General features: G+C 42.1%; 1 protein-coding gene across 5 annotated transcripts in view; it reads left to right on the plus strand.

The window, feature by feature from the left end:
- CGNL1 (cingulin like 1) overlaps window positions 1-25,527 on the plus strand; it is a 174,778-nt gene that overhangs the window by 43,947 nt on the left and 105,304 nt on the right. For 3 of the 5 annotated variants that reach the window (XM_073012192.1, XM_073012195.1, XM_008016471.3), the window contains exons 2-4: window positions 20,197-21,813; window positions 22,607-22,701; window positions 24,589-24,700. In XM_073012192.1, the coding sequence (XP_072868293.1) occupies window positions 20,212-21,813; window positions 22,607-22,701; window positions 24,589-24,700 (1,809 nt within the window). In that variant the 5' untranslated portion in view covers window positions 20,197-20,211. Of the gene's footprint in view, window positions 1-10,421; window positions 10,521-11,131; window positions 11,216-20,196; window positions 21,814-22,606; window positions 22,702-24,588; window positions 24,701-25,527 lie in introns of those variants that run through there. The other 2 variants (XM_073012193.1, XM_073012194.1) reach the window with 2 other exon arrangements.

Raw genomic sequence — 25,527 nt, forward strand, 5'->3', positions numbered from 1 at the left:
AGGCTGGAGTGCAGTGGTGGGATCTCAGCTCACTGCAGCCTCCATCTCCTGGGTTCAAGCAATTCTCATGCCTCAGCCTCCTGAGTAGCTGGGATTACAGGTGTGCGCCACCACACCCAGCTCACTTTTGTGTTTTTAGTAGAGATGAGGTTTGCTATGTTGGCCAGGCTGGTCTTGAACTCCTGGCCTCAGGTGATCCACCTGCCTTGGCCTCCTAGAATGCTGGGATTATAGGCATTAGCCATTGCACCCAGCCTATACTGACATTTCTATGGGTAAACTGACTCCAACGTCAAACTCTACATTAGTCACTCAGAATTGAAATAGTGCTGCTTTTTTTTTTTTTTTCCTTCTGGGGATTCCAGATTGCTGGGGAAAAGGAGTCTCTCTCATTCATTTATTCATTCAATTCATAAACAATTGCATTATGCCAGATATACGGCGGGGGGGGAAGGTGAGCAAAAGCCAACATAGCCCCTGTTCTCGTGGATCTTACAGATGGATAATGGAGACAAATACTAATTAAAACAAAAATCATCTAAATGTGAAAATATAGCTGCTGTGAAGGAGGGGTGATGGGAAAGGGTCTAGGGAGGTGTTTCCTGGGTATTTGGTGGGTCTCTGGATTGGTTCTTTGTCACTGAGTGGCAGACACTGTCTTCAGGTAAGTGGCTCAGAGCTTTGACAGCACTGGCTTTACATACGAACAGGGGCGGAGGTGGCTTGAGCCTTTGGCGGTTGGTAGCAGAGGCAGCAGTCCAAGTTGTTTGAGATGTTGGGGATACCATCAGAGACACCTAGGTGGCTGGTTAAGGAGGAAGCATTTGCAAGAGAGGAGAAGCTGGGAAGAGGCATTTCTGGGGAGGAGAGGAGCCTTCTTGCCTGTGGGCCAGGGCTGCTGGGTTCTCAGGTGGTGCTTATTAAGAGTGTTTCAACTTGGCTACCCCTTATTTTCAGCCACAATAACACCCCAGTCTGTGTTTCCTGCCACTGTGGCTTCCTATGGCTAAACAAGTGTAATGAATATCTTGTTCTATATAATTGCCTCCGTCTCTTATCTCATTTTTTGGTACTCATTTCTTGCTCTCAATCCCTTTCTGTTTCTCTTTTTTTTCTCCTATTTGGTTTCTCCCATTCTGCTCTGTGACTAACATCAGTTCTTCTGTTTTTCATCCAATTATCATGTCTGTCTTGGAGAAGCATGTTTTCTGGGGAGGGTCAGTCTACAATGGTTGCCCAGCTCCCTGCTTGCTCCTTCTTCCTTCCATAAGATGGCAGTTTGTGGTTTTTTAGTCCTCTAGTTCTACTCTTTGGCTTGTGGGAAACTGTCCACAGCTCATAAATTATCACCACATAGCTCATATTCACACCCTACCTTGTCTAGTCCCTTGAGCTTGGAGACTTGCTGGGCTTCTCTTTATGTACCTGTGATGTGATGCTCTGTGTTCTCTGGCCCAGGGAGATGTTTGCCCTCTTCTTCCTGGCAGAGGCATAATCTGAGAGCAGTGTTCTGAGACCTGACCAGCATGTGTGCCCAATGACCTATTGAATGATGTGAGTTTCTCTGCGATGGCCGCCCGACATGCCAGAGGTGGCGGGTGAGTCAGGAGTTGCCTGTGCAGCACTGGAGTGACCACATTGACTACATCAGTGGGTTTCACTGCCTGATGCCTCCCTTTTCTTGATATTGCTTTTAAAAAAAACCCTTTAATTTTAGAATAGCATTAGATTGATAAGGAAATTGCAAAGATCGTACAGAAACTACACCCAATTTCCCCTATTATATCAAACATTTGGTTTGCCATAATTAATGCAACATTTTTGCTAAGTTATTATTAGCTAGAGTCCACACGGTATCCCGATTTTCTTAGTTTTATTTAATGTCCTTTTTCTGTTCCCTGATCCCATCCAGGATACTACGTTTAGTTGTCATGTCTTGACTGTGATGGTTTGAGACGTTCCTTGTTTTTGATGACCTTGACGGTTTTGAAGGGTGTTGGTTGGGTATTTGCTAGGATTGGAATTTGTCTGATATTTTTCTCACAATTAGACTGGGATTAGGGGCATTGGGAAGAAGACCACAGAGATAAAGTGCCCTTTTCATCAAAGGACATATCAACATGACTTATCACTACTGATATTGATCTTGATAAAGCTTATGCCTGGCTCAGTTAGTGTCTGCCAGGTTTCTCCACTGTGAAATTATTCTTTCCCCCCTCTTTCTATACTGTAGCTTCTGGGAGGAAGTCACTATGTGCAACCCACACATAAGAAGTAAGGAGTTATGTTCCCTGTCCTCTGGGGCAGGTTATCTAAATAAATTATTTGGAATTCTGCATGGGCGAGTTGTCTGCTCTTCCCCATTTATGTATTTATTTAGTCATAAATATGGATTCATGGATATTTATTTTATACTTTGAGTTATCCAATACTACTTTATTTTTTGGGCCATTGGGAGATCTTTTAGTTGACTCCTGTGTCCCTTAATCATTGTGGGTAATTTTGGTTCCTTTTTTAAGTACTTGTTTAATTTCTGGCACTATAGGACACTCTAGGCTCATCTCGTATATTTCCTGCCCTAGTCTTAGAATAATAAGCCATTTATTCAAAGAACTCTGCTTCCTTTTATTGCAGAACTTATTGGTATTAGAGACTAAGATTTGGGTGCTAAGTACTCATTGATACTGGAGTACTGTTGCTTCTAGGTGCTCTCAGCTGAGAGAGCAAGAAAACATAGATGTGTACACTAGCCTGTGTATATAGACATATTTATACATATTCCTGTATGTAACCATCTACATATCAGATGAAACATGAGTTCATACTGATGTCTCCACTTGAATCAATTACCACATGGGTCATTCTAACCTCCTCCCCCTGCATGTCTATAACTTCTCTAGCAGTAAGCAGGCTCCCTCCACCTGGCATCTATTTACTTAATTGTTCAATTCCAGTATACACATATAGTGGTTTTGGAATCGTTAATGCATTCCTCTATGGGAAACAACTTTATCAACTATAGTGAAATACTTATGTATAGTACCTTTGCCTTTGGTCTTACAGATTCCACTCATTTCTGGAGTTATTTCGGTCAGCACATTTTTCTATTACCCCCTTGAGTGAAGTTGTTTCATATAATTTTTAATGCAGTTACATTCTTTTTGGTCTGACAGCTCTTGAAAAGAGATAAATGAGCAGGAAGATAAAGACTCAGCCATTAGGGAACTAAGTTAGAAAAAGCTTGTAAACAATTCATTTTCTATGTACTGAATGTATGGTGGCTTCATGCCGCTGGATGATGCTATTGTACTATTTTCCCATCCCCTTGCTTTTGTTCCCATCCATTGGCTGTGGGCTGAATGTGTCCTCACAAAATTCATATTGGAGATTAAAATCCTAACTCCCAGTGCTTTGGTATTTGAAGATGGGATCTTTGGGAGGTAATTCGGGTTAGATTAGGTCATGAAGGTGAGGCCCTTATAATGAGATTATTGGCTTTATAAGAAGAGAAAGAGTGAGAGAGAGAATCTGTGTGTTCTCACCAAGGAAAGGCCATGTGAGAACATAGCAAGAAGACAGCTGTCCGCAAGCCAAGAGGAGAGCCCTCACCAGGAACTGAATTGGCTGGTACCTTGGTCTTGGACTTCTTACCTCAAGAACTGTGAGAAATATATTTCTGTTGTTTAAGCCACTCGGTCTGTGATATTTTGTCATAGCAGCCCAAGCTGACTAATACACCATTATATATAGAAAGAGTATAGGCATCCCTGTGCTGTCAAGAGGCTCTTAAACCAAATTTCCTAATTCCCTTTCTACCCTTAAACACCAAAAGGACCCCTCTTTCCTCCAGCACACCTGGGCTTAGGACATCTGTCCAGGTAATGTTCTTGGTGGTGCATTGAGATGTAAGAGCTCCCGGTTAAGGGTCTGGCAAGACACTTTTGGCTAAAACAAGCATTAGGATCGGGAGAATGTTTCTCAGTGGAAAGAATGTAATCACCTATCTGAAGGAAAAAATGGCCCCTTTCCCCAAATATTCTGAGCCTGCTTTAGAGCAGGAGAGCCCACTTTTATAGCAGGAAGCACCCTGAGAAGGAAGTAGAGAGTGGTGACTTGAGTGGCCTCGGATCTGGGTCCCGTCCCTGCTCTTCAGCATGTGGAACTGTCAGGCATCGTGTGCTCCTATGTAGACGAGGATGGCAGCAGGGTCCTGCCTGAGATCACGGATATGGATGTGAGTGATTGTTCCGAGGCCTAAGTTTTGAAAGGCTTTCTGGAGGCAGGTTTTTCTCTGGGATGCTGATTGTGGGGTTTTAATGTCTCCCCTTTCATTATTCAGCGTTCTTGGCTTCTTTAGATTGATTCATCATGTCTTCTGCCTACACCTGTCTGCTCACATTTTACAAGCAGAGAAGTCACTGGAGCTGTAACCAGCCTAGGTGACCAAATGAAGTCCATGTGGGGCCCTATCATCTATAGATGAGTGATTAAAAAACAAAAACAAAAAACCCTTAAACCCTGCCAGAGGGTAATTTTTCATTGTCTCCCTTTTATGTTTCTTCCTTTTTCCTCTTCAGTTTTTTTCTCCCGTCCTTGCAGTGATTTTTTTTCTTTTATTGCCTGTTTCATTTCACAATCTGGCACTGTTCTGGTAGGAATGTCTGCTTCCTGCCACCCTCAGGAAGTCAGAGAACAGGGTAGATGTGTCCAGGGCTTCACCCCATGGCTTCCAATGGTGTGACTCAAAGAAGGCTCCCATGGGAGAGATCTACCCAGGAAAATAAATTGCACTTTGGTTTTTAATACAAGAACCTTCATAAACTGAGCCCCTAGGAGAAAACGAAGACATTTAAATACTATTCTCTTTTTGCAGTTTGCTCTGTGGTCATCAGTTAACCACCCAAATGGAAGTGCATTTGTTAATGTTCAACACTGAGTTAATGTCTAGAGGATGGCTTTGGACAGCATAGTGCAGAGTAGGTTAATGTTTAATGTAAAAGTACTTAGATGAGTACTTGGTACATAGTAAGAGTGTTCAAGAGTTAATTACATTATTATTATTATTGCAAACTAAAAATTGCTCCCAGGTTGTATGTTGTGAGATAGTAAGGCGAAGGTGAGGGACCTAGTGTCAGTATTGGCTTTAGGTGGAAGAAAATAAACTGGAGTTGCTATTGTTGCATTACTGGTATAAGAAAAGCAGGAAGATAAAGACTCAGCCATTAGGGAACTAAGTTAGAAAAAGCTTGTGAACAATTCATTTTCTATGTACTGAATGTGTGGTGGCTTCATGCTGCTGGAGAATGCTATTGTACTATTTTCCCATCCCCTTGCTTTTATTGGCCATCCATTTGCTATGGGCTGAATGTGTCCTCACAAAATTCATATTGGAGGTTAAAATCCTAACTCCCAGTGTTAGGGACCCAGTGGTGATGGACATGGAAATAGATCCCAGAGCAGAGGTTTGGGCCTACAAGTTTGGAACTAGGAAGTTTGAAAGTGACTCATCTAAGGGAAGGCAGGGGTGTGTTAGATGGTCCCCAAAATCCTTTTTGCCTTGAGAATGTGATTCTATGTATGTTCCCTCCACCTGGAGTAGTTTGGGGGTAGAAGGTAGGCATGAATGGCTATAGAGGAGAGGGAAAAGAAGTGACTCTTTTTATCTGGTTTGGATTCTCTTATCAATGTTTTTGTTGGCATTCCCAGGGTAAGGAGGTATTTCCACATGCTTCTGCAACTGGTTTTTGTTAAACACAGACCATACCTCTTCCGCAGATCTTGTCACACCCTCAGGGGCTCAGCTGCAACTCAGGACAACAGGCAACAGCCAGAGGAAGGAAAGAAGTAATAGTCCGTAAAATTAGGTAATGGTCCTGCTCAGAAATATTTGAGCATAAATACCAGGTTATATCTTTTCATTTGCACCCCCAACCCCCATGACTGTAAACACATCCCTGGAGAGAGGAAGCAAATATAGCAGATTTCATACTGGGGTAAAGGGGAAGAGTGTGGGGTGGGCATCTGTTTTCTAAGACAGCCTTTTTTTTTAATGTTAATTTTTGCATGATTAACATCCTTTGAAAGAGTTGTTTTTCCTCCATTCTTTTGTTAGCCCATTCTGGTCGAGCTTCCATGCCTTCCACTCGGGCATCAAAGTTCTTGCTAAGGTCACCTTCCATCTGCATCCCGCCTTGCGCAGTGATGCTCCAGTCTTTGCCTGCTTAATGGTAGCCTTTGGCTTACTTGACCCCTCCTTCCTTCTTGCAGCCCCAGCTTCTCTGGGCTTCTGGGATGCCAGGCTGTCCAGATTTCCTCCCATCCCCGGGTCGCTCCTTCTCAGTTGTCTGTGTCTGCTTCTCCTCTTTTCCCCGTCTTCTTACTGTTGGCGTGCTAGAGCGTAGATCCTCATTCTGAATGTGGGAAAAGCAGGTGATGATTCAGTGGGTCTGCGGTGGAGTCCACGATTCTGCGTCTCTCACGTGCTCCCAGGCGATGCTGTTGCTGTGGGGCCACAGAGACACCGCAGCTCGGCGCTGGAGCTCCATCCTCGCTTTTCCATCTATGTGACTTCCTAGCTGAGCTCCTCCAGTCCCTGGCTTTAAATAACACCTCGAATCTTATTGGTGACTTCTTGCCCCACTTGGGTCAAAACCCAGAGTTGTATTCAGGCCCACAACACCCTGTGGATTTGGCTCCTGCGCACTCCTCTGCCCTTAGGTGCTATGCCCTCCACATCTCCCACCGGGCTCTGGCCAAGTCTGCCTTCCCACTGATTCTCCGATTTGCCTAGCACATTTCTCCCTCCTGAGCTCTAAACTTGCTTTTCCCTCTACCTGGCACTTACATGGCTTAGATCTCATCTTCTCTTTCAGAGCAAATGTTCCCTTCCCGGCGAAGGCTTCCTTAACTGTCTATCTAGAATGGACCTCCACTCCACCACCATCGCCGCGCTGTCACCTACCCTGGTTCATTTTCTTACCATGCTATGTGAGTTTCTTATTCATCCTCACTCTGCCTACCAGAGTGTGGGTTCTGTGGGAAAAAGGACCTTGTCTCCCCATTTAACTGCTGTAGAATGATGCCTAGCATAGTAATAAGCTCTTGGTAAGAACTTGTTAGTAATTACATAAAGCATTAGTATCAGCATGTCCCAGATGAGCTGATGACCACTGATGCTACCACGCCATTCCAGTATCTGTGTTTTTAATGGTTTGGGTATCAGGTTACATCATTGTAAGTATCATAAACTAGTGGAAAGAACCAAGATGGACAGAACACATAAACGATGCCTTTACACCCCATGAAGACCCAACAGTTTTATGGCAGACTAGGGAAATGAAGGTTTCATAGTTGTTCGAATTAAAAAAAGGTGGTAGAAAATTGAGGCATCTCATTGTACAAGGTAGGTAACATCTGTGCAATGAAATCATGACTTTCTCTATTGAAGTCCCTGTTCACACCATATAAGGTGATGCAGTTTCAGCAAAATGATCACCCTGCATATTAATGTTGTGAATTCGAATTATATTGGCTTTGTAATTGCATTTGTATTTAATGTGCAGATGTTTTGGTATTGATGGTAATATGAGAACTATAATAGTTTTATATTTGTACATTTTATGAGAAACATTAAGTAAACTAAGAATCATTGAGAATTGTTTTTTCTTTAAAGGCATCTGTACATTATACAAGCTTGTGAAAGACTAAAATAGGAACTAAGCAAGACTGAAGGTGTGGCTGAGGATGGGGAAAGGAAAATGTTTTAAATTCCAAAACTGCTTGTAAAAAGCTATTTTTAACAAAATAAGAATAATAGGCTGGGTGTGGTGGCTTGTGCCTGCAGTTCCAGCTACTTGGGAGGCTGAGGCAGGAGGATCCCTTGAGCCCAGGAGTTTGAGGTTGCAGTGAGCTATGATCTCACCACTGCATTCCCACCTGGGTGATGGAGCAGTACCCTGTCTCAAAAATAAAAATATAAAAAATAAAAAGACCCTGAGTGGGCTGTTAAATTTTAGCATGCTTTCAAAAGAGTGACATTTTAAAACATCTACATTCAGGCCAGGTGCAGTGGCTCATGCCCTGTAATCTCAGCACTTTGGGAGGCCGAGGCGGGCAGATCATTTGAGGTCAGGAGTTCAAGATCAGTCTGGCCAACATGGTGAAACCGTCTCTACTAAAAATACAAAAATTAGCCAGGCCTGGTGGCATGTGCCTGTAGTCCCAGCTGCTTGGGAGGCTGAGGTGGGAGAAGTGCTTGAACCTGAGAGATGGAGATTGCAATGAGCTGAGGCTGTGCTGCTGCACTCCAGCCTGGGTGACAGAGCAAGAGTCTGTCTCAAAAAAATAAAAAATAAAAAAATTCCACATTCATATGAATACAAAAGTTGTATTGACAAACCCTAAAAGGCTAAAATATACTTTTTTTTGTTTATATAATTAAAACTTCAGTTTTGGATTACCAATCTAATTTCTGGTTATTGAAAAATGTAAATTGTGAAACTTCCTTGCTGGAGACATCTATATATCATAAAATATTTAAATATAAAAATAATGGAGTAGATGCTTTTACTCACCAATTCTAGGGCCTGGCTTAGAAGGTATGTAGGCAGGGACCCCCCCCCCCCCCCAATTCTAACTTGTGTCCCAGGCCCTCCTCCTTTCCTCTGGCTCCTAGAGATCAGAGAGGAAGGTATTCTGCACTTAAGAAATGGGGCCACGAAGAAGAAGACACATTCTTTTTTTTTTTTTTTTTTTGAGAGAGGGTCTCGCTCTGTTGCCCAAGCTGGAGTGCAGTGGTGCAATCTCGGCTCACTGCAACCTCTGCCTCCCAGGTTCAAGGGATTCTCCTGCCTCAACCTCCTGAGTAGCTGGGATTACAGGTGCACACCATCATGCCTGGCTAATTTTTGTATTTTTAGTAGGGACAGGGTTTCACCATGTTGAACAGGCTGGTCTCCAACTCCTGACCTCAAGTGATCTGCCTGCCTAGGCATTCCAAAATGCTGGGATTACAGGTGTGGGCCACCACACCAGGCCACATTTTTTTTTTTTTTTTAAGACAGGTTCTCTCTCTGTTGCCCAGGCTGAAGTATAGTAGTGCAATCATGGCTCACTGCAGCCTCAACCTTTGAGGCTCAAGTGATCCCCCCACCTCAGCCTCCTGAATAGCTGGGACTGCAGGCACGTGTCTCCATGCTTGGCTATTTTTTTTGTATTTTTTGTAGAGTCAAGGTTTTGCCATGTTGCCCAGGCTGATCTGGAACTCCTGGGTTAAAGTGATCCGCCTGCCTCGGCCTCCCAAAGTGTTGGGATTACAGGGATGAGACATAGCTGTTGGCCAGGAGATACATTCATGCTTTGAAAGGAGACATGAATGGCCCTTCTCCTTCACACATTTCTTTTGAGTGTATGTGTTTGTTTCTACCCAGTTCATTTCCACATATAATTTGAGGCTAACAGACCCATCTACATAGATCTGTGATGCCAGGGAGCCTGGGTCAGAAGATGAAGGCTGGAATGGGCTGAGGGTGCTTTAGGAAGGATAGAGGGAGCTAAGGGCCACAGCACTGCTCACAATGTCTAAACGAATGGCCATTCTTCAAGTACCTGAGGGACTGGTGAGAGCAAGGCACAGTGTGTTTGGGGTGACTTCTGGGTTTGGGTAGTCCCCCTTCCCCTGCTGCCCATCTGAGAGAATTCTGGAGAGGACAATCTTACTGGGGCATGAGGTCCCTGGTGTCATCACCTTTGCAGGTAGTAGCTGTCTTGAACAACAGCAGAGAACCTGAATTTATACAAGTAGCAAGCTGCTAGGTTTCTAAAAATATTTCAGAAGGTTTATTTTGATTTTATTTTTAAATATTTTGGGTGCCTACGCAGTGTTATCTTCTATGTTTTTAATAGCCACACTATACAATATGGAGTAGGTGTCTGTGGACAAATACAGGTGCCTGTCATTTATAGCATAGTCTCTTTGGGACCTGTGCAACAACTGGCTCATGCATTTATGAAACTGGGTTGGTTTGTGAATTGATGACCCTCAGGGAGCTGGGAAGGCTGCATGGCATGGACGCTTCCCCGGTGGCTCTGGATTTGCAATCATTTCGCTAAATTTGCTCATGATGCACATTCGCTCACCCCTTTCACTGATGAGGACAAAGATGGCTAATTTTCCCTGATTGGATCTGTTGTTTTGAGTGACGGAGAAGAGAGAGATACTTTGCTGAAAGTACAACATATTCCAAGGGAGAATACTGAGCTTTGGAATTCACTTTGCACACGTCTGTGAGGAAGTTCCGGGAACCAGGCTTGTTAGAGCTGGCATTGTTGGAATTCCACACGCCCCATGCCTCCCTTAAGAGATGCTTGATAACCCCAGGGCCTAATTTCTACTTTTGGAACATACCTACCTTGTGACGTGGAGGCTGGAGGTGGGAAGGAAAGCCCCCGCGAGGCTGTGGATCTGGTTCTCATGTTTTAGACAGTTCTAAATATTCGGGCTGGAGATGCCTGAAGGATGGGTATGTGTTATGGAAAACCTTGACTTTTTTTTTTTCTTTTACATTGTTCACATTTTAAAACAAAGTTTAGAGAGCTGTGTGCATTGAGCATGATTTATTAGATCATTCATTCATTCATTTATATGTGAAACACTGTTCTGGATGCCAGAAATGTGGCAAGGAGGAAGGTCTGGCCGAGGAGTGACACTTCCACTGAGCTCTGACAGATAAGAGCTTGTCTTGCTGGCACACTGGTGCCGTGGGACATAGTGACACGCTGTGGTCCACAGTCCTCCAGTGACCATGTCAGCATAACTCAATACAAACTGTGGGAGGCAGAAAAGTGAAAATGTGGTCTCTGCTCAAGAAAGAGTGCGGGTCTTAGAGACAAAGTCTGGGTCTAAATCTTGGTGCTGCCCCTGGCCCAGGTGTAAGGCCTCAGAGGAAATTACCTGCCAGAGTTTCACATCCCTAAAGTGGAGAAAACAGGTGCTGTGAGGATCTTATCAGACAAGAGGCTACAAAGAAAGCACCGGGGGCTGGCCTTGTGGAAGGATGATGTGTGTGTCTGACTCAGAATCAGTAGAAAAAGCTTAAAATGTGGTTGCTGGGACAAAACTAATCTACTAGAGAAGCTGCGGCTGGAGGGCTGCTGAGCTGTGTGGTGCTGGTCTGTGCTAGAATGCCAGGGAAGAGGCAGAAGCTGCCTCCAGTAGGTGAGCAACAACAACAACAACAAACAGTGTGGCTGCACAGTGTAAGAACAGAAGCCTCTTTTGTTGGGTACTTGCAAAAATATTCCCTTCCTCTTGGTAGCCTGGTCTAATGGTATTAATGCCAACCGTGTGAACCTGAGCATAAGGTAGGCCCTGAGTTTGAGTAGCTTTTCAGTGTTGAGTTGACTACACAATTACCAGTGACAACACTGAGAAATCTAAGAAGACTCCATTTGACTGGGGTGGGGAGGTAATTGATTTCTTGGACATTTTGGTTTCAGTGTAGATTTAGTAGGTATCATATGTCAGGGATGGCAAGTGCATTTGGATGGCACCAACCAATTGGTAGTGACTGCAGGGTGCCGTGTTGAGGAGGATTCTGAAGCCAGATTTGCGCTTAGAGAGAAAACTATAATAACCCTTTATTGATATAATTTGGACTTAGGCTTCGTAGAGGAAACTGTAGCACAAACGGCGTGGATCTATGATCTCTGAGAGGTTTTCTATGTATATGGCAGTATGAAGATGTTCATTTATTCACCCAACATTTATTTATTAAATCTCCACTATGGACATAACATTGTACTTTAGATTCTCAGCCCTCTGGCTTCTTAATTAGTTAATAAATCACTTCAGGATATTGGTGGTTAATGCTGGTTGGTGAATTAGTGGGGTTTTTAGTCTTTTCCTCATAAGTGTTTACAAACATTTTATGAACAAAGCCAGCTTTCTTGTGTCCATAAATGCTACACTCAATTCTGTCTCAGATCCCTGTTAATATTATTTTTTGAGACAGGGTCTCTCAGTCTGTCACCAAGGCTGGAGTACAGTGGCGTGATCATGGCTCCCCGCAGCCTTGACCTCTCTGGGCTCAGCTGATCTTCATATCTCAGCCTCTCGAGTAGCTGGGACTACAGGCGTGTACCAGCACACTCAGCTAATTTTTATATTTTTCGTAGAGATGGGGTCTCCCTGTGTTGCCCAGGCTGGTCTCAAACTCCTGGGCTCAAGTGTTCCACCTGCTTCAGCCTCCCAAAGTGCTGGGGTGACCAGCATAAGCCACTGCCCGGCTGACCCCCGTCATTTCATTTAGCATACAATATGTGATTTTCCTAATTACTTTATGAAGTCATCACCGACAGTCTGACTTTAGAGACAGGAAAACAGAGAAATTAAAGAACTTGTCCAGAGCCAATACTGGACTTGAGCCACATGTCAGAAATATTTCCTGCCTCGGCATCTTGGAGTCAGGTGCCATTGCTTGTCTTCAGAACCGTAAACTTTTGTAGCTTAGCTCTGCACTGGTGGGAGAAACTTTCAGAAATCATTTTAAGGCTCAAGAGGTGTAAAGGATGAATGACTTATCTAACACTTTTTTTGGGACATGAATTCTGTATTTTTTTCAGTAACCATGAAGAATATAAAATACGAACTGCTGGATTTATTAAAGTAATAAAAATTAAAAAATAATAAAAGTTGGTAACATATGAACACCATAAATTAAGTGGTGATATATGTGCTAATCAGTTAAGAGAAGTGGGCAAGAGAAGTGGGACCCATCCATAGGGAAACGAGAGGGGTAGACTTTCAGGGGGAAGTGGGGGCTTCTTGGGGGACAGCCACTTGGTGCCCATGCTCCCAGGGCCAGGCCACGTGGATCAGATGAGTTGAGTCCCAGTGACTCCAGATTTTCTTTTTTTTGAGATAGAGTCTCACTCTGTTGCCCAGGCTGGAGTGTCATGGTATGATCTCGGCTCACTGCAAGCTTCACCCCCAGGGTTCAAGTGATTCTTCCTGCCTCAACCTCCCAAGTAGCTGGGACTATAGGTGCCCACCACCATGGCCGCTAGTTTTTTATATTTTTAGTAGAGATGGGATTTTGCTATGTTGGCCAGGCTGGTCTCGAACTCCTGACCTCAGGTGATCCGCCTGCCTCGGCCTCCCAAAGTGCTGGGATTACAGGCGTGAGCCAGTGCACCTGGCCAACTCCAGATTTTCAAACTCCTGTTTGATTCTCCTAGGTCTCCAACCCTAGTAAAAGGAGCCTTTTTACAGGCTTTTCTTTTTTGCCATCTTCCTTTTTGTACAAGGTGGGTTTAGGGGGTAGTTGTAGCACTCAATATTAAAAGTTTATTTTTCCCCCCAAATAGAAAAGTTGTAGTTGTCAGGTTCATTTAAAAAGATTCAAACCATCCTGAACTGTGTAAAACAGACAGGAACTCTGCTTTCATTTCCAAACCTCAAGTTTATTTTTGAAATTGTTTTCCCAGGGAGTTCTGAAGGTTTGACTGTATACAAGGATACTTCCTTTGAAATCTGAAGAGTTTGGTCAGTTTCCTATATTTGCACTACAAAACACGTAGAGAGAAACCGTAAAAGCTCGGTTTAGGTAAGACTGCCTCTTTCTGTCATGTTAGGGAATACATTGAAACTCATATGTGTTTAGCCAGTCTTGGCTTTCTATACCCTGATCTTTCAATTTCATCTAGTTGAGGTTCTAATATGAATATCCCCATACAAAATTCTGTCTTCCCACTAGTTCCACAGACAAATCCTTTAGGAGTAAATGTGTTATCCACTGTTTAGCAGCTTGTCCAAGCCCCGGCCCGTGGGCTGCTTGTGGCCCAGGATGGCTTTGAATGCACCCAAAGCAAATTCGTAAACATTCTTAAAACATCTTAAAAATAATCTTAAAGATTTTTTTTTGTGATTTTATTTTATTTTTAGACCTCATCAGCTGTCATTAGTGTTAGTGCATTTTATGTGTGGCCCAAACAATTGTTCTTCCACCGTGGCCCAGGGAAGCCAAAAGATTGGACAACCCAGGTTTAGAGGTTTTAACTTGTGTTTATCATCAGACTGGCAGTATCTTCTCTCTAAATGAGGCAGTCACAGGATCCCACTCAGGGGAAATTACTTTTTGGTTGGTGGATCAATTCTTATTTCCTAGAATTAAGCTCAAGACTGCACTGAGACTCATCAGCTCCCTACCCACTGTGTTAGATGCTCTTTTATGTGATTTGTGTGGTAAAATAGAATTACTTGTTCGAAGCAAACATACCTAGTGTCTCTGCCCCATGCTAGATACTATGCCGATTGCTTGGGCCAGCCTGGCTTGGCTGATGGAGACTCTTGTCTTTGGAGGCAAGGGCCAGCCACAGCATAAAGGTGAAGATTTCAGATTGCCTGGCTGCATTTCCTCAGTAGCCACAGGGCCCCTGGAATGGCTGGTGAATATGCATGCAGGTCCTGGAGGTGCCACTGAGAATTAGAGTGGTGGGGTGGGGATGTGTGGACCAGCATTACGTGACTAATCTCCATGCTCAGCTGATAACATGTGATGGCCCAGAGAGAGGAAATGTTTCTATCTGGCATATGTTCATAGTTCTTCCAGGAGCTAAGCCCTTTGTTCTTACAAACACACTCATTGATCTCGCTAACTAAAGCAATTATCATCATTTAGCAGTCTTTTCATAAAGTATTATTTCCACTCCAAAACACCACTTTTATTTGCCAAGTGCCACAATGTTGCATCCTGGCAATTGATCAGCATTTACTGCCAAATTATGTAAGCCTTTGGTTAGGCTTAGTCCCCGACGGCGCAAGTGTGTCTGTGGTGTGCATTAGGATTGTAAACGTGGCCCAGTGCCTGCAAGTGGAGAACAGCTGTCCCTAAATTCATTAATTAATTCAGTGTTTACACTTTGATTGGGAAGGAAATCCACATTTGCTTAAGACACCAGTGCCCAGCTGAGAAATGTTGTTCCATGAAAATATTGGATTGAGCTTTGTTGTCAAGGAAATGTAAATTGTGGATGTTTCATGAAATTTAAATACGTGGATTAATTTACCATTAGGGAGCTAAGATTGTAATAAGCCAAGGTGGCTTTATTCAAAGTTTGAAATGTAATTAGTGTTGACTATAGTAGGAGTAGCTAAAGGACCATAAATCCTACACAAGAATTTTGCTAATAAAAGAGGAAATATTTCATTGAAAAGTCAGTGTGAGCTTAAGAACTGACTTTTTCTTATGACACTTAACTGGTAAGTAACATAACCCCATTTAGTAAATACCACACACACACAATTTCTTCTGTTTAAAAAGATTATTAGAAACTAACAAATATGAAGACTTCTAGAGATGCAGAATAAAATATGCCAGTGCTGCTCAGAAAAAAGGGGTTAAGACATACCTGGTTATTTTGGTGTCAGCCCTCATGCATCACTTCATTAGTCTGAGGCAGGCTTGCTGTACTTGTCCTTAGTATTGAGTTGTTTTATGATATTAGTAGCCTTGTCAAACCAGATAAGTTTAGAAGTTCTTATCCTTTTCAAAATTCCACTCAAATGATAGTAAGGGGAGAAAAAAATGTTTAAACCTGCAAGAGGCAAAAAATGGCAGTGGAGGCTTTGGTGGCAACTCCTGCAACGATTCAGGGGTGGTCCCCGGGCTGGCCGAGGGATAGACCCCTCCACCTGAAGTGCCCACTGAAATGCTGAAATGAGGTGCTTTGTCTGCAGAACCGCGGAGAGGCTTAGAAGTGGGAAGGCATTGTTACCATAGTAGGCCAGAGAGACAGGCCAAATATAGGGAGTTATTAAAACCAGCATAATTAGACCCTGCACCCTGTCCCTTCCCTGCTTCCCTTCCCGACCCCAGTAGCAGCCTGGAGGTCTGTTCTCTGGAGAAATGGAACTGGAATGGTGTTGGGGTGTTGGTGGAGGTGACTAAAAGAGAGACTGATGACAGCTGGGAGCTTGGTCACTCTTCTGCTCTGTCCATAATGACAGCAACCAGGCGTGTGCAGCCCCAGCAATGAAGTGGAAGACTCTTTCCTTGAGAAATTGAACAAGTCCAGAAAAAAATGCCCCCAGATAACTGAAATGTGTGGGTTCTTCAGTGGAATACTTTTTTCTTTCACATTAAAATTGACACTCATCAATTAATAAGTCCTCTCCACATGTGCAGAGCCACCAATCTGCTTTGGTCCTTCGTTCTTAAATAGGATCAGGCAGTCATGGTGTATCAGGTGTATCACCAAAGCCTTCAATATGAAAGGTAGGGGTCAAAACAGGAAAAAGAGCAACCTTGCAGAAGATGGTACTGTTGCAGAAAGCAGAGAAAACATGTTTTTTGAAAAAAGTTATCCTTGCAGAGAGAAGCTATTTCATATCCAAAATAATAACAACATTTATGAAAGAGGAACAATTAGAGAACAAGAAAGAGCTATTGAGTATTACAAATTAAATACCGGAATTTAAAACCTGTTGAAGATGTATCTCTCAAAAGTAGAACAAAAAAGATGGAGTTAAAAAGCAAGAGAGAAAAGAAATATGAAAACTTAAAATCTGATTAAAAAAATTCAACATTGCTATTATAGTAGATGCAGAAACCAAGAACAAAATAAAATAGTAATCTGAACATTATCACAGAAAGATTGCAAAAATATTTTAGAGAACTAAAGACATGAATTTCCAAATTGGAAGCATATATATATTATGTGCTTATGTTTTATGAAAGTGTCCATTTTGCCCAATTTTATAAAACCCCCACCTGGGTATGCCATTATGAAATTTCAGAACACCAGTGATAAAGAAAAGCTCCTAAAAGCTTTAAGAGGAACAGAAACAGGTCACACACAAAGGAAAGGGTACAATGATAGCTTCAGAATTCTTCAAAACATCCTTGGAACCTAAAAGATAATGAAGTTTGCAAAGCTTTAAAAAATAGCATGGAAATTATTTCTAACCTGGCTTCTATGTCGAGCTAGACCACCAATGAAAAGTAAGCATAGAATAGACATTTTTCAAAATACAAGGAGTCAAATATTTTTCTCCATTGAACTTTTTCTTAGAAAACTACTGGAAGTGTATTGTATCAGACCAATTGGGGAAATTAACAAAGAGGAAGACATGAAACCCGGAAAATAATATAGCACAAAAAGAAGAGAGCACTGAGACCCTAATATAGGGCAGGAGGAGGGAAGACTGTAAAAAAAAAGTCACCAAATGACCAAATTACCTGATATTTTGATCATCTGGAAATTAATACTGATAAGCATCTAACAGATGTAATGTAGTGAGGGAAAGATTTAAGGATAGGTATATGGAAAAGACAAGTAAAACAGTATTCAATCATTAACTCTAGAAAAGTAAAAATTTTATAAGAAAAGTTTGGTAAGACCATAGTATATAACTTTTTAGTGAATATTTGTATTGTCATAGTAATGTAAATAGTTGACTCTTGATTTTTTTATTGGTAGGTTAGCCAAGTGAGAGACTTGTATGTATGGTGTAGCATCCATCCTACGTAGAATCAATAAGTTAAGGAATCACAGGCAGGAATATTATTTAGCAAAAGGGAGGTAAGTATTAGAAGAAATAGCTAAAATTTGCAGTTTTTTTTGTTTCTTTTTTTTCCTGGGTGATGTGTTCAGGATCAGGGAAGGGAAGCTGAAGAATGTAGGTTTTTCACTTATATTGTTTTACTTTGATTAAAAAATAAATTATTTAAAAATACTAGTATAACTGAAAATGAAAGTTGACAATGAAATATTTGAAATCGGTGAGATAAGATAAATATTACAGATGAATGTACCTCTCTGAGTTGTTCCTATCTTTAAAATGGTAAATGATGGTATCTAAAATGTTTTAGATTTAAAAGAATTATCACCAAGCAAAACTGACAACACTATGCTAGTTGTAGGAAACTGAATATATTCAGGAAGCCCCAAGACAGAACAGAGAGACAAAACAAGTAAAGATGTGCTAGAGACAAACAACGTAATTATTAAGGTTGTACAGATGGATAGATTTTGAATGTTATCCCTTAAAATGGAGACTACACCTAGCACCCATGAAGCATTGACAAACGTTATGCATATATTTGCTCACAAAGGGAAGCTCAATATATTTAAAAAGGAAGAAATGGTAGAGACTTCATTTTCTGACCACAATACAGGTAGAAATTAGCAACATTTACAAATAAAGACCCTCCAAACAAAAACAGCACAGAAACAAAATACTACATATGCAAAAACTTTCTCAAAATCAAATCTTGGGTCAAAGCAGAAATCAAAATCCCAAACAGAAACTACCTAGAAAATAGCAATAGAAACATTACTGAGGTAGAAACTGTTTGCTGCCTTTATAAAGTCCATTCTCCTCTCTCTTTTTACTAACAGAACATTGATTTTGTTGCATGTTGATGACCAGCTAAAGCACCCTATTTTCCAATCTCCCTTGCAGCTGGGGGTGGCCATATGATTAAGTTCTCACTAATAAGATATAAAGGATTATTGGTAGGTGGGGATTCCAGGAAAGCTATTTAAAAAGAAAGTTGAGTCACTTGGCCTAAGCCTTTGGCCTATGTGATGCTGGATCAACTATCTTGTAATCATAAGGGGTCTAATATATGTTGAAGAAGATGAGTGGAAAGATAGAAGGGGTGCTCCTTATCCCTGGTCTCTTTCAGCCCTGGACTTCCTATCTGTGGGGAAAAATTCCTGTCTTAAGTTGCTATGTGGGAGTCTGTTAGTAGGAGCTGACATAATTTTTAAGTGACTTAGTTACAAATCACCATTTATGTGATTGAAGAATGAAAATAAACAAGTAAAGCAAGTCAAGGACTTAGAAATGGAACAACAAAATAAAACAAAGGAAAGTGGAAGGAAATAATAAAAATCAAACTAGAACTCAGTAAAGTTGAAAATTAAAGAAAAGCTTGATAAATCCAGGAGCTAGTTCTTTAGGGAAACAATTTTAAAAATACATACACATACATATTCTACCAGTGTAATCAAGAAATAGAAGAAGAAAATACAACATTAGATAATAAAGAAATGAAATGATTTATCCTACCCAAATTCTGCAAATAAATTTGAAAATTGGATGGAATAGATGATTTTCTTGGAAAATGTGCTAGTAGATTGACTCTAGAATAGAAAGAAAACTCAAAAAGTCTCTCAAAAGTGGAGGGAAAAAAAAAGAGACAGCTGCTATTTGTGACCAGTTGCTACTGCTCTTCCTGGAGTCCCTTTGCCGTTGTGGTTTTGCAGTGTTACAAGTGAATTTCTGGTGGGGAACCTCGGAGTGTGAGGCAGGGTGGCCATCCTGCTTGGTGAGCTGTCTGTAGTCATCTGACAAGGTTGGCCACACACCAGAAAGGCGATGGCAACTATTCTTGGCATCAGGACCCATCACAAAATACAGAGCCCTGAGTGTTCTTCATTTTTTAAATAACATTTTCCAGATCAATGTGCTATTGAACTTTTTTGGTAAGAAGAAAAGATTGAAAATGATTTATAATCATTTAATTTCACTGTCAGTCTCACAAACAACTGATTCCTCATGGTAAAAATGTTGGAAACATTATATTCAAATAGTAGTGTTAAAGATTTTGAAGCAAGATTGTGCATAAAAAAGGCCGAAAGTAGTTTGAGAGGAAAATGAACCACAGAGTAACAAGGAAAAATGGTGAGCATCAGAATTCCTTAGCTCTTAATTATTTTCATGGAAAAGTACCTAACTCTCAAATGCTGGTAACTGGAACGTCCTATTGGTTAAAAATAAACAGCATAGAGCTTCAGGAAACCAACTAAACTTAAAAAAAAGAAAAACAGAAAAAAAAAAAAAAAAAAAGAAAAAGGCAACCAGAACAGCCCAAAACAGAATAACAAAGTCAGAATAACGAAGTTATGCCAAAGGTGTCAGGTCATTACACCGGTTGTCTGCCCTCAGGCCAGAGTTCAAGCCCAGTGTTGACAAACTCAGTGGCCACGTGGGCTGAAGGGCATCCAGAAAGTCCTGCTTGGTCACCAGAGGGCTGCCCCTCAGCACTTGGTTCTGAGGTGTCTTTGCTGTTTAAAATGTCTTGTTTTCTTTGAACTTTGAAGTTTCCCCTTCCTAATTATTTCAATCTTCGTTTAAACAGATGTAATTCTAAGCTAATGTCCTCTTTTTACCCCATCTCTCCCTGGTAGCTGGAACAGTGAACCATGGAGCTGTATTTCGGTGAATATCAACATGTGCAGCAGGAATATGGGGTCCATCTGAGACTCGCAAGTGATGATACCCAAAAATCAAGGACTTCCCAGAACTCCAAGGCAGGCTCTTACGGTGTCAGTATTCGGGTCCAGGGAATTGATGGTCACCCCTACATTGTCCTGAATAACACAGAACGGTGCCTAGCAGGCACATCGTTTTCTGAAAATGGGCCACCCTTTCCACCTCCAGTGATAAATAACCTGCCTCTACATTCCAGCAATGGTTCTGTGCTAAAGGAGAACAGTGAAGAACTGCAGCTTCCAGAAAACCCATACGCCCAGCCTAGCCCAGTAAGAAACCTGAAACAGTCCCCTCTCCATGAAGGCAAGAATGGAGTTCTAGATCGCAAAGATGGGTCCATGAAGCCATCTCACGTGCTGAACTTTCAGAGGCATCCAGAGCTTTTGCAGCCCTATGACCCTGAAAAGAATGAGTTGAACTTACAAAATCACCAGCCTCCTGAGAGTAATTGGCTAAAAACGTTGACAGAAGAAGGCATCAATAATAAGAAGCCTTGGACTTGCTTTCCCAAACCTAGCAATTCCCAGCCTACCAGTCCCTCCTTGGATGACCTGGCCAAATCTGGTGTGACAGCTATTCGTTTATGCAGCTCTGTGGTCATAGAGGACCCCAAAAAGCAGACCTCAGTGTGTGTCAACGTTCAGAGCTGCACCAAGGAGAGGGTGGGAGAGGAGGCCCTTTCCACTAGCGGGAGACCCCTGACTGCCCACAGCCCACATGCCCACCCCGAAACCAAGAAAACCAGGCCAGATGTTCTTCCCTTCCGGCGACAGGATTCAGCGGGACCCGTCCTGGATGGAGCTCGGTCCCGGAGGTCCTCCTCGTCATCGACAACTCCCACGTCTGCCAACTCTTTGTACAGATTTTTACTGGATGATCAGGATTGTGCCATCCATGCCGACAACGTCAATCGTCATGAAAACAGAAGGTATATCCCCTTCCTGCCAGGAACTGGACGGGATATTGATACGGGATCAATTCCTGGTGTGGATCAGTTAATTGAAAAATTTGATCAAAAACCTGGGCTTCAGAGAAGGGGAAGGTCTGGAAAGCGAAACAGAATTAATCCAGACGACAGGAAAAGATCCAGAAGCGTGGATAGCGCCTTTCCTTTTGGCCTCCAAGGGAACTCCGAGTACCTGACTGAATTCAGTAGGAACTTGGGCAAGTCAAACGAACACCTCCTCCGGCCTTCCCAGGTGTGCCCGCAGCGGCCACTGTCTCAGGAGCGCCGTGGGAAACAGAGCGTGGGCCGTACCTTTGCAAAGCTGCAGGGAGCAGCGCACGGGGCTCCATGTGCCCACTCCAGGCCTCCCAAGCAGAATATAGATGGGAAAGTTCTGGAAACCAAAGGTACTCAGGAAGGTACAGTGATCCGTGCGCCCTCCCTTGGTGCACAGAGTAAAAAGGAGGAGGAGGTGAAAACAGCCACTGCTACGCTGATGTTACAGAACCGGGCAGCAGCAACTTCGCCTGATTCTGGTGCCAAGAAAATTTCTGTGAAGACATTTCCTTCGGCCTCGAATACTCAGGTAACACTAGTGCAATTCCTGTTTTTGTTTTGTTTTGTTTTGTTTTTTTAATTTCCTCTTCCTTCTAAATAATCTAATGATGTACTCATGGTGCATGAGGCCATAGGAATTACACATCCTCAATCTTGTATCGGGAATCACAGAGCTGATCTGTTTCGTTATCCAATTGTGTCCTACTCACGATGTCCTACTGCCAATTGTATAGTTTTCTGGGTTCTTTGAAGTTCAGCTGGATTCCCATTGAGATCTCTCTGTAAAGTAACTTGGCAGACGCTATAGAGAGGCTCAGTTGTTCTGTTTGTGTATGCATGAAATCTGAAAGTATGCGGAATTTGTCTCTACACAGAGCCTGAATGGCTAGGTTTGTGTAGATATATTAATTTTCCTCATAAAATTGAGTGACTTGGTTAATTTCTAGCCTGAAAAATTAGGTTAATCTTCATTTAGGTTAATTATCAAGTGATAGAATCTAAGTGGTACATTTAGTGTTTTGATAGTAACAATAAAAAATAATGATATTGATAGAATGGTGAAAAAAAATGTAGCTAAGTGCTAAGCACTATTTGTTATATATTACAGGACTGCACCAACCCTATGCAGGTAGTACCTATTAACCTCAATTTACAGGTGAGAACATTGAGGCGAGGAGAAGTTAAGTAACTTCCCCAAGATTATGAAGCTGGTAAATGTTGTAACTGGTTCTAAGGAGGATGCTCACTGGAGGAATTGTTTTGTGTTTGGAAGCCTCTGAGAACTTCATCCTCAAGGTCTAACAACAGGCTTTATGTTCCAGGCCACACCGGATCTCTTAAAGGGCCAGCAAGAGCTCACTCAGCAAACCAATGAGGAGACAGCTAAGCAGATTCTCTACAATTACCTCAAAGAAGGGTTAGTGATTTTCCCTCTGAAAGAGCAAAGTATTGTTGTTTCTGGTGGGACTCTTAATTTCCTTTTCTGAGGGCTTAATGTTTACCTTCCTTTTTTGCCCTGTGCCAGCCGTTGGAGGGTTAAAACTCAATGGCTGGGGTTTTCATGACAGCATTTGTCTTGTGTGGTATGGGGTGGGGGTTTTGGGAGGGGTGTGTACGAAAGTACAGCACACTTTAAAAATTAAAATGAATACGTTTTAAAAATGACTCTTTACTATTTCAAAAGCAAATTCAAAGATAGGAAGAGTGTCTACTCTTCAGGTTTGAATGGAGTCTGCCATCACCTTGAGTTCTTCCATGCAATGTGGTAGTCCTTTAGAAGTTACAAATACAAACACCTCCCCTCCCCAGAGTTAACATTGGCCAAGAGCCCCTGCTTCCATTATTTTTAAAGCATGTGTGAGTCATTTAAAAGCAGTGCTTTCCATGCTTATCTTGGTGGTTGAGTTGGAATAATCAGGGTTTCAGCCCTTACTTAGATACCAACTGTGCTGGAACTCGAGCAAGGGATTTGAAGTTTCTGTTTCAGTTCTCTCATCAGATATGATTAAGAAGGAGGAAAAAAAAAAAAAAACACAAAAAAACAAAGCTTTACAGCCTACATGACTGAAAACAAGCCACTTGGCAAATCCTCATTGGTATCAAGATACTGTGTATTTTTGTATTGTGCCTTACAATTATTTGTCAGTTTTAGAGCTAACAAAATAGTAAGGCTTAAAATATAAGATAGGGGATCTTTTGAAAAGAAAAAAAAAAAAAAAAGTAACCCAAAAGATTAATCTAGCTAAGAACTGGTTATTAGTATCTCCCTGTGGAAGACTTTACCATGTTAAGATTATGGTAGAAGAAATTTTGACTTCTAAAATTCATTATTTTTTTTTATTTTTTGAGACAGAGTCTTACTCTGTCATTCAGGCTGGAATGCAGTGGCATGATCTTGGCTCACTGCAATCTCCACCTCCCAGGTTCAAGAGATTCTCCTGCCTCAGCCACCCGAGTAGCTAGGATTATAGGTGTGCGCCATCATGTCTGGCTAATTTTTGTATTTTTAGTAGAGACAGGGTTTTGCCATGTTGGCAAGGCTGATCTCTAACGCCTAACCTCGAGTGATCCACCCGCATCTGCCTCCCAAAGTGCTGAGATTATAGACGTGAGCCACTGCACCTGGCCAAAATTCATTAAATTCTTTTATGTATGTATTTTTTGGCACATGATTTATTGAGACATCGGTAAGAGACTTTAGTGGGAGGTGCCTGTTGAAGGCAGTTTATTTTAAATCTTTTTCTTCTAATTGCTGGGAGTGTGGTAGAAGTTAATAAAACTTAGTATTTCAGCGTTAGCTGTGAAAGCCCAGACAAAGGGCTGCCATGTTGACAATCTTGGCTTAGGGGTTTTATTTTTTTAAACATAGGTTAAACAAAGTAAGATCGTTGTAGATCATTCTTAGTGTAAGATTTACGTGTGCAGTGTGTTTGTGTGTGCGAGAGAGATACACACAAACCCACTTCAAAGAAAAGGAGAATTCCTTTTGGAATGGACATGAGCCATTTGAATCAAAGAACAGATTGCTAGATGTTCACTGGATGTCTTCTCCAAGCTTACTGAGGTTGTGCTTATGTCCCTGGGAACCCTGTCCCAAATTGAGTGGTAACACGTAATTTATTTGGGAAAAAAAGACACCATCCATCCTGCTCTCACACTGATTTTGTCTGAGGCTTTAATGAATTCACAGCTCCTGCAGTTTATCTCCTTAAAGTACCTGTTTTGTGTGTGTGTCATGACATGCAAATTGTTCTGAGACCAATGGGTGTGTCCCTCATTGTTTTCTCTGCTGTCCCTTTTTCAGAAGTGCCGATAATGACAATGACGATGCTACTAAAAGGAAAGTCAACTTGGTCTTTGAGAAAATCCAGACCTTAAAGTCTCGAGCAGCTGGGAGTGCACAAGGCAATAACCAAGTAAATGGAAATTTTGTATTTTGTGGAGTGCAGTTAGCATGGAATGTGGTAAACAACTTGCTGTTTCTTCAATCTGTATGTTTGCTTATAGCAGTAAGTGGGACATTTCCTGAGTAGTGAGGAGTACTCCCCATGTTTTAAATGTTGTTCATTTACACCCAACCTTTTTGATTGAGACAGAGTCTCTGTCTGTCACCCAGGCTGGAGTGCAGTGGTGTGATCTTGGCTCACTGCAACCTCTGCCTCCTGAGCTCAAGCTATCCTCCCACCTCAGCCTCCCAAGCAGCTGGAGCTAGCTACAGGCGTGTGCCACCACACCTGGATAAGTTTTGTGTTTTTAGTAGGGTGTGGGTTTCACCATGTTGCTCAGGCTGGTCTTGAACTCCTGGGCTCAGGCAATCCACTCAACTTGGCATCCCAAAGTGCTGGGTTACAGGCGTAAGCCACCATGCTTGGCCTTAACCATACAGCCTTTTTTCTAGAAACGTTTAAAGATATTTTATTTAAAAATACATGGACTATAACAGGACGATAAAAACAGATGGCGAGATTTAGAAGGGGAAAATAAGAATCGGACGACTAGCGTTGTTGTCAGCAAACGCGGAAGGTAAGTGTGAACAGGCGTGGACCCAAGCTCTAGAGCTTCAGGTGTGAAAGAGAATGGGACTAGAGACTGGTGACATTGACCAGCTGTGGTGCAGGGGACAGGAAAGAGCTCAGTGGGTGCCAAGTAAGTTTTTAAATAACTGCCTGTCTGATTGATTGTGCTGAATGTGAGTGGGGACATAGAGATTTTTTTTTAGGGAAAGAGCCCTCTCACGTTTGAT

The sequence above is a fragment of the Chlorocebus sabaeus genome, chromosome 26, assembly GCF_047675955.1.
Source record: "Chlorocebus sabaeus isolate Y175 chromosome 26, mChlSab1.0.hap1, whole genome shotgun sequence".
Classification (NCBI taxonomy): domain Eukaryota; kingdom Metazoa; phylum Chordata; class Mammalia; order Primates; family Cercopithecidae; genus Chlorocebus; species Chlorocebus sabaeus.